Source organism: Piliocolobus tephrosceles, chromosome 6, assembly GCF_002776525.5.
Source record: "Piliocolobus tephrosceles isolate RC106 chromosome 6, ASM277652v3, whole genome shotgun sequence".
In the NCBI taxonomy this organism is placed as follows: Eukaryota; Metazoa; Chordata; class Mammalia; order Primates; family Cercopithecidae; genus Piliocolobus; species Piliocolobus tephrosceles.
In genome coordinates this window covers 12,375,439-12,384,935 of record NC_045439.1, presented here as the reverse complement: position 1 = coordinate 12,384,935, position 9,497 = coordinate 12,375,439, and the positions used below count along the sequence as shown (strand labels likewise).

The 9,497-nt window shown below is 44.4% G+C and overlaps 1 protein-coding gene across 1 annotated transcript in view; it reads right to left on the bottom strand.

Moving 5' to 3' along the window:
- DDX24 (DEAD-box helicase 24) overlaps positions 1 to 9,497 on the bottom strand; it is a 34,690-nt gene that overhangs the window by 7,909 nt on the left and 17,284 nt on the right. Inside the window, exons 3-7 of the mRNA XM_026455348.1 lie at positions 8,591 to 9,115; positions 7,426 to 7,579; positions 6,625 to 7,140; positions 4,351 to 4,426; positions 1,527 to 1,715 (exon numbers count right to left, since the gene is read on the bottom strand). Coding sequence (XP_026311133.1) covers positions 1,527 to 1,715; positions 4,351 to 4,426; positions 6,625 to 7,140; positions 7,426 to 7,579; positions 8,591 to 9,115 — 1,460 coding nt within the window. The remainder of the gene's footprint in view (positions 1 to 1,526; positions 1,716 to 4,350; positions 4,427 to 6,624; positions 7,141 to 7,425; positions 7,580 to 8,590; positions 9,116 to 9,497) is intronic.

Genomic DNA, 9,497 nt, shown 5'->3' with positions numbered 1-9,497 from the left:
AAAAAAAAAAAAAAAAAAAAAAAAAAAAAAAAAAAAAAAAGCTCTTGAGCCAGGCACGGTGGCTCACACGTGCAATCCCAGCACTCTGGGAGGCCAAGGCGGGCAGATCACCTGAGGTCAGGAGTTTGAGACCAGCCTGACCAACATGGAGAAACCCCGTCTCTACTAAAAATACAAAACTAGCTTGGCATGGTGGCACATGCCTGTAATCCCAGCTACTCGGGAGGCTGAGGCAGGAGAATCACTTGAACCCGGTAGGCGAAGGTTGCGGTGAGCCGAGATTGTGCCATTGCACTCCAGCCTGGGCAACATGAGTGAAGCTCTGTCTCAAATGATAATAATAATAATAATAAATAAACACATAAATAAAAAGCTCTTGAGATCAGTAGTGAGATGCAGTTCAGTTCCTATTGAAACGCATTTGTTTTGTTTCCTGATAAAAGCCCAGCGGGCAGCCATTACCCGTCTGTGTGTACACATCTAAACACAACCGCCAGCTTTCCCAACAATCAACCTCAACAGCCACATCCTTTGAAAATCCTTACTGGTTCGACTGCCAACCTATAGGTAACCCAAGTGAACTCTTTACACAGATGCCACAGCTCGCTTCCACAGCTGAGCTAAGATAAAACATTTCAACTCTCCCTCTAGGGGGTTTTGGGGCTACACTGCAGAGGCAAAATGAGAAGGATCTTGTGATGTGGTCAAAGGAACCACGGGAAGCCTGGGTGGCTCCTATTCCTCCTTACTGATGGGAATTCTCTATGATTTCCACTTTTCCAGCCTTATCTCCACCCTATTTCCCCAAACAGCTAATATTCCTTTTGAGCCAGAGAAGCCAACTCTGTGCCAACTCTGTCCTTGAACTGTGCCATGCTTTTGCTCCCTCAATTCCTGGAATTCCACCTCCTCTGTACCCTTACACATCTTTGCCAGCAGGAAGCTGGGACAGAACCTCTTCTCCTTCCAATGTAACCATATGCCCAGTAATTCCACACTGCTCCATTGTACCTGAACTTTATTCACAGCTGACAAACCTCTGGGAAGGAGAACCCACCCCACTTTGGTCACTAATACAGTGTCCCACGGTAAGCGGCACCTACTTGGGGAATGCCTGCTGAGTTAAAACCCAAAAGACAGAATTTACTGGCACCTGCTCCAGGGATGTGCCAAACCTGTACCATCTGCCTCGGCAAGAAATGCTAACCACACTGTCTACAACCCTCTGACAGGATATCCAGGCAGCCATGACCACTGCACTGTCCGGTGAGCAGGGGGGACTTCAGGGCCAGACAAGGAAGAAATGGTTCAGGGAGAAAATGCCTCACACCTTCAGGCACTCCCCTTTTCTCTCTTTTCCCAGGTATGTTGCTCTCAATCCTTTCTACAAGTCTCCTTGTTCAGCTGTTGGTAGAACCATTCCTTAGTTTTCAAGGGTTTTGCTGCTGGAGTCCCACAGCAAGGTGCTCTGCAAGGGAGCAGCCCAATCCCTTCATTAACACTGGGGTTTTAACTTTGCTTTCTACCTTGACCACGTCCATGTATTTTGTCTGCACGGGGAATAACGGGATGTCCTCATCTTTCTTGAGGGTCTTGTAAATCTTCTTAAAGCTGATCACATCCTCAGGCCCAATGAGCATCAGGCTGAGGCCTTCATTGGCAGCTCGAGCAGTTCGACCACTTCGGTGGACATATATCTCCGAGGTACGTGGGACCTGCCACAGGAAGAACCGGGAGATCAATATATGGCCACTGCCAAACACTGGTCCTCTCCTCAGGGCCACATCCCCAAACCGGACCCTCCTACCTCCCAGCCAGGCAGGTAGAAACTTCTGCAGCATTGTAGAGACAATCTAGCCCTCCTCTCTTAGTCCCACATTCAAAATGTTCCCAGGTTTAGCCCATTCACTGTGTAGACTCTCCCCTCCCATGCCCCTCAACCTGGTTCAGGTCCTCAAGACCATGTAGCCAGACCACAGCAGTCACTTCTTATCCAGGATTTAAGCAGCCCAGCTCCACAGACCATGTTAATCCCTGGGTTACACGGTCTCTACTCCTATATATATATTATCCATAGATAATGTGGCATGGTTGCTGACACACCCACTGAGCCCCTGGCACACACCATTAATCAAGCACAACAGTCTTCTCCACTGGGCCCAGATAACAACTAGGTATCCTTTTCAATATAGTACTTTAAGCAGCCACTATGAACTGTTCATAAGAGCTCTAGAAATGAGATTTGCCATTCTTTACTTATAGGATAAAGGCCCAACTCTTCAACCTGACATTCAGAGCCTTTAGTAACTTGCCTCCAACTTACCTCTCCAGCCTCGGCAACTATTACTTTCCCAACACATCCCCTCTTTTCACTCTGAGCCAAGTGCCCCTGAACACTGCCCATTTCTTTGCTCCTTCCTTTAATGCCTCTACATGTCCAAATCCTCTCCACCCTTAAATACCAGGCATCTTTTTAAAAAGTACTTTCCAACCCCCCAAACTAGAAGTTACCTCTCTCTTCCATTGTATTTTGTAATTTTCTAATACCTTCTGCCTTAAATTATGGCTGTGGTCATCTCACCTCCTCTGCTGGATCCAATACTTCTTAGGGGCTGGGACTGTATTTGATTCATCTTGACTCCACAAAGGTTGACCCAACAACTTCCCCAAAAAAGGGAAGACTATAGAGATTTGCTAAACCAAAATTAGCACCTGTGATACACTGAAATATGTTTTTGCTCTTCATCCTATTTCCTGGCAAAGGAATCTCAAAAGTAATGTCTTTTTGTAAGCTAATGACAAACTATTGACTGATGGCTGATAGCCCCCTAGGTAGTTTCAGGATGGGGGCTGGTCACCAGAAAGGCCAAGGCGGGATTAGAAGGTTGGGACTTTCAGTGCTATTTCCCAAAGGCCAATGGTTTAATTAATCATCGTACCCAATGAAGTCTCCATAAATATCCCAAAACGACAGAGTTTGGAGAACTTTTGAATAAGCTGAATATGTGGACATTCCTGCAGGGTGGTGTACCCAGGAGGGGCATGGCAACTCCATGCTCCTTCCCCTATACCTCAGCCTATACATCTCCCCATCTATATTCTTTGTAATATCCTCTATAATAAACTGGTAATGTGTTTTAGTTCTGAGAGCTGCTGTAGCAAATTAATTGAACCCAAAGAGGGGGGTCAAGGGAACCCCAACTTGAAGCTGGTTGGTCAGAAGTTCCAGAGGCCCCGACTTATAGACTGGTCACGGGGAGGAGGGACATCTTGTGGGACCTGAGGCCATCTCCAGGAAGACAGCATCAGAAAATGAAAGGAAATAAGAGGACACCCAGCTGGAGGCTGCTGGTTGATATGTGGTGAAAAATGCCCACACGTTTGGTTACAGAAGTCTTCTGTGTTGATTGTTGTTGTGAAGTGAGAGAATGGGAAAAAGCACTTTGAGTTTGTTGTTTCACTGAAACAGCAGCCTAAAAGATTTTTAAAAGCACAAAGAGGAATTAAAGAGAAAAAATAATAATGCCATAACAGTTACCATTTATTGAGTACTTACACTGTGCTACCGGCTTCATGAGCATCAGCTCAATTTAATTCTCAGGATAACCCTATGGGGTAGCTAGCATTGTTACTTCCAGTTTACAAACGATGACACTGAAACCAGAGGTACTAAATAACTTGCCTAACGCTAACCAACTATGAAGCAGCAGACCGGGGATTCAAAGCCTGGCAGTCTGGTTCTGGTGCCCATACTCCTAACCACAGCTTTATGCTGATATTCACTAGATGCACAAACTAATATTACTGCTACTATCAACGGCAGTTAACATGAGTAAGTGCTTACAATGTGCCAGGTGGCTTCTTAAGCTCTTTATACTTAGTAACTTATTTTACCTCAATAAGAACCCTAAGAAGCAGGTACTCACTGCCACTTAACACATGAGAAAACTGAGATACAGACAGATTACATGACTTGTTCAAGGTTACACAGCTGGGATTTGAGCCCAGAGAGATCTGAACTACCACACTCTTCTATTCATACTTCTCTACATCAGGGTAACCAATTACAAGCTTAACTTATGCCCATTTCACAGAAAAAACTAAGACTCTAACCTGACAATATCAAGTAGCTTGGAGAGAAGGATTGCTTGACATCAGACAAAGCAAGGTTTTCTGGAGACCAAATCTCAGCAGTGTTCCAAAAGTGGGAGTAGTGGGCACTCGATGCCAGTGGTATTCTCTGATGCAAGAGCCTTGGAACCAACAATTCCTCCTCCCTCCCCCAACCTTTGCCTTAAAATTTCCCGATTCAATGCAGGCAGATGCCTATACATTTTCAGATGCCCCTACCTGGTAATGGATGACATGCTGGACTTTAGGAATATCCAGACCCCGAGCTGCCACATCTGTTGCCAAGAGAACACAGCTGGGGTAGAGAGAAAAAGCTTATTAATAATAACTAACAGCTATCTTTAATCAAATTCTTACCAACTGCTGAGCATCCTAAACATTACAGTCCTTACCAATACTCTGTAAGATATCACTTCTATACCCTTTTGCAAAAAAACTGAGGCTCCGAGAGATTAACTTCCCAAGGTATGTACGTGGCTATTCAGTTGTGGAGTCTGGATCCAAATTTGGGACTCACTGACCCCAACTAACATGCCATACCCTGCAATGATAAAAACTCCCTCCAGTGAGTTAAATGAGGTCATACATATTCTGGGTCAGTGACCTCCTATCCCATCACCCTCTCACTTCCTCCCAGTGGCACAGACTTCCTTGTTCTTCCCCAAACAAACCAAGCATGCTCCCACCTCCAAGCCTTTGCACTTGCTACTCCTTACGCCTTAAAGGGTCTTGCCTCAGATATCCATATGACTCACTTTATCACTTTCTTCAGCTTTCTGCTCAATTTTCACTTCATCAGAGAAGCCTCCCTGACCACACATACCCAATCTCTTTTCTCCAACCCTTGCTCGACTTACTTCTTAAGATCACTTGGTACACTGTGGACTTACTTTGCAATTTATTATCTCCCTCTACTAGAATGTAAGCTCCATGAGAGCAAGGACTTTGCATTACTCACTGCTGTATAACCAACACATAGAAACAATCACTTGATAAATGTGTTGGATGATGTTTCTCAATGTATGGTTCATGGAAAGTCAAAAGTACTTGAGGTGCTTCAAACATAAGATTCTGGCCCTTCAGGATCCTCACTCCCTGCATTTCTGAGCTGAGGCCGGGAAACGCAATGCAAATCCTAGTTTGTAAAACATTAAACTACTGCTCTGGGTCAAGATGAGCAAACTTTTTCTGTGAAGAGCCAGAGAGCATTTCCAGCTTTGTGAACAACATAGTCTCTATGGCAACTATTCAACTCTGTCGCAAAAGCAGATACTGACAATACATAAATGGGTCTTTCTGTGTTCCAGTAAAACATCTACTAAAAAAACAGGCAGCAGCCAGGTGTGATGGCATGCATTGGTAGTCCTAGCTACTTAGGATGCTACGGTGGGATTGTTTGAGCCCATGAGTTCAAGTCTAACCTGGGCAACACAGCAAGACCCCATCTCAAAAAAGAAAAAAAAAAAAGGCAGCAAGGAAGATTTGGCACAAGGGCTATAGTTTGCCAAGCCTTGTTCTAAGCTAATCTCAGTAAACCACTGATACTACTTACCAATTTTTTAAAACAAGTAAATCAAACACTTGTTCTAAAAACTAATTACCCTGTGACCTGACAAAACACTAGCAAAGGACACTTTATAGTCTGCCTCAACTTCCCAGGCCCTCATCTTGACAATTTGGACCCCATTCCCTGAGCATCAGTCTGGTCCAAAGGCATGGACAAAGACATCAGGAATAAGACACAGCATGGGCTCTGAGGTCCAACAGGCTTGTCTGAGGCCCAGTTCTACCACTTCCAGGCAGAGAAACCTTGGGCAGACTGATCGGCTTTTCTAGACCTCATTTCTTCATCTATAAATGAGAATAATGATAATGGTAGTAAGTAGTAATAGAAGAAGAAATTATTAAAGCCAACATTTAGCAATATACATATACTATGTGCTAGAGACTGTTCTAAATACTTTACACGCATGAATTTAAAGTCACTTAATCCTCATAACAACCCTATAATGGGTTCTATTATTATCCCAAAAATGAGAAAATTAAAGTACAGAGAAGTTAAATAACTTGACCACCTAAGGAGTGACACAGCTAGGATTTGATTTCAGGCATTCTGGTTCCAGGATCTGTGCTCTTAACCATGAATCTATTCTGCTTCCTCTTAAGGATGTTAGGAAAGTAACTGAATGTGATTCTGAATCTACAGTGCCAGCACAGGACCTAATCTATTGTCTATATATTCAATATTATGTATTTTCACCCATATTCATTAGTACTGAAGCTTCTGTATGGCATTTAACAGCAACCAAATCCACTAAAAGAGTAACTTTGCCAAATGCTGTGCAAAAAAAAAGAAAAAAAAAAAGGCTACCTACTACTGAGATAAGGCCCCTATGACAGAAGGTGGCTTTTCTACCACTTCCCCACCATCCTGACCCCTTTTACCCCAGTAACTAACTAGAGGTTAAGCCTCTGGGGACAGTCCTAACTTACTCTTCCAGACAGGCAAACTGCTCCAGGTTTCTGAGCCTCTGCTTCTGGTGCATACAGGCATGTAGGGTCAAGGGCATGATATCAAGGACTTTGAGGAGCCCAGAGAGGCGTTTGATGCAGGAGATGCTGTTGGCAAACACTAAGCTGCGGCCTGGATACTGCATCAGGAAGTAGTACAAGTAGAAGTCTTTCTCATCAGTCTCACAATGGATCTTGGTCTCTGTTAGCGTCTCCACCGTGGCCTCATTCCTTGTGAGGTCAATGACCTTGGGCTTGCCCCTCATGCCAATTTTCTGCATAAGAAGGTCAAGTTTAGCTGTTTTGTCCATTTTCTTGGTGTGCTTCTTATGAAGGATTCGAGCAGGAGCCTGATGCACCAGGGTGAGTGTGGCAGAAAAAACCAGAGTTTGTCTCTTTGGGTTGTATTGGGAGTCATTGAGCATCTCTAGCAGCTGTGAGAGCTCAGCAAAATGGCCTTTCTCAACCATCCGGTCAGCCTCATCCACCACCAGGCACCTGCAGATCCAGAGGGACCCATATCATCAGTCAGTAGCAGGTTAAGAGAAATCATCTACAGCACACCCTCTCATCCTACACACACACACACACACACCCCACTACCACCACCACATCGGCCTCAACTAATCTCCCTCATGCACTCTTGGCTTTCTAAAGGCCAGGGTCTGGATGATCCCACACCATGGCATTCTGCAATGGGAAGAAGGCATTGCCCACACCATGTCACCTGAGGCTCATTTCAGAAAAGGCAGTGAGGGGGAAAAGAGAAGTACCATCTATTACCTGAGCTGCCGAAGGTTCCTCAAATGATAATGCTTTTCTTTAATTAATTCCCACAGCCGGCCTGGAGTGGCAACCACAATCTCAGGACGACGGCTCAGCATCCTCTGCTGTTTCTGCGTGGACATTCCACCAACCAAAATAGCAGTTTTAATTCCTATGGGACAGAAAACATAAGGGACACTCATTCAATCTGGGTGATCATTTTCTTACATGGCTGACACAGGCACCCCAGATTACCAGAGACAGTCATCAGCACAGTGTAATGCTCTAGCACATTGCTAAAAGAACAGGCCTGGCCAGACTGTTGGTGCCACTCCTACAGGTCTTACCAAGTCTTCTGTGATCTGGGCCCTACTTCTTCAACCTCATTTCTTTCCTGCTCCCTCCCCTCCAACCACACCAAAGGGGATGAATTTGAACCCAGGTATGCTTACCTCCAAAGCTCTGGGAAAACTGAGCACTGGTGCACCATAATGCTGGGGGGAATATGACCTGCAGCTCTGCTACACCTCTCCTATTTCCCTCAATTAGAATTATTCTGAAAGGTCCTCTAATGCCCTGTTGTTTTCTTCTCTCGTGGAGAAGTTCTCATAGTATCATGCAGGTAAAGGGCTTAGTAATAGCAACAATTTGGTAATTAAATGCTTTTATTATAAAATTAAAATTCCCAGAGTGAAGACCTTCCCAGAGTGAATTCCCTGAGAGAATTAAATCCTAACTGCTTATAGCAGGGATCAGCCAACTTTTTCTGAAAGGGTCACTAATAAACATTACTGGCCTCATAGGCCAGATGGTCTCTGTCACAACCATTAACTCTATTCAACTTCACCTTTGTAGTACAAAACTAACCATGGACAATATAAAACCAAATGGGTGTGGGTGTATTCCAGTAAAACTTTATTTACAAAACCAGACAGTTTGCTAATCCCTGCCCTGAGCATCTACTGTATCCAATAAATTTCCTATGCATTTACAATGGCACCAACTACGTATTACCCTTGAGGGAACTGAAAAAATGTCAAACAATTTTCTCTAGGGCTTAATTGACTGGCTCACAAATGAGAAGGGCTTACCCTAGAGGGCAGGAGTCACAGCTCATTCATCTTTACCAACAAGCATTTGGGATTTGCCTAGAAAGGATTTATTAAATGGAACTAAACCTCACCTGTAAACCTGGCCACAGCATCAACGTGCTGTTTGACCTGGACAGCCAGCTCTCGAGTGGGAGTCAGAACCAGTCCAAGCAGAGGACGCTTTGGATATGCCTTACAGGTGGCACTTTTGTCATCCAACTCTTGTTTTAGATTTCCAGTCTGCTCTTTATCAAGATTTTCCTCCTCATTCTCATTCTGTTTGGGAACAGGCTTCTCCCTGATCAGGGAAGAAGGCCCTTCACCAGCATCATCGTCACCAAAGAGCAATGCCTGGTCTGAGACAGTGCCTCCTGTCTTGGCTCTGGCCTCGGCTGCAGTATCACTGGGCAGTGCTTCACTCTCAATTATAGTATCATCAGGCAATGCTCCAGACTCAGCTTCAGCCTTGCCTGGTGATCCAGTCTCAGCTCCGGCCTCAGTTCTGGTCTCTCCAGGTGATGCGTCAGTGTTACTTGGAGGAGGAGCAGCATTCCTCTTCTGCCACTGCAACACTGCATGAATCATTGGGATGGCAAAGGCAAGAGTTTTCCCACTTCCTTAAAAGTAAAAAACAAAACAAAATAAAAACAGTGTGAATCAACAGATGAACATACTTTAGTCTGGAATTCATTCTTTTACACAGAATAAGGTAGCCAAGTGCCACCCTGACTGACCCAAAGCTCCTCCACTCTACACAGATTTCCGCAGATGGAACCAGAAGGCACAAGTAAATAAGAAACCGAGGAAAAGTATGGCAGGCTAGCACTGAGGTCTTAGGTCACCAGTAATGAATTACAAATGTCTAAGAAATGAAAAAATAAAGAGATAAAGGGCAAGTTTTGGGTGTATGTGAGGAGTTGGAAGCAGTAATCTATACAATATTTTCCCAAGACTTTTCTTTGGTGAGAAAGGAGGGAGTAAAAGAAAATTTTCTCAAGT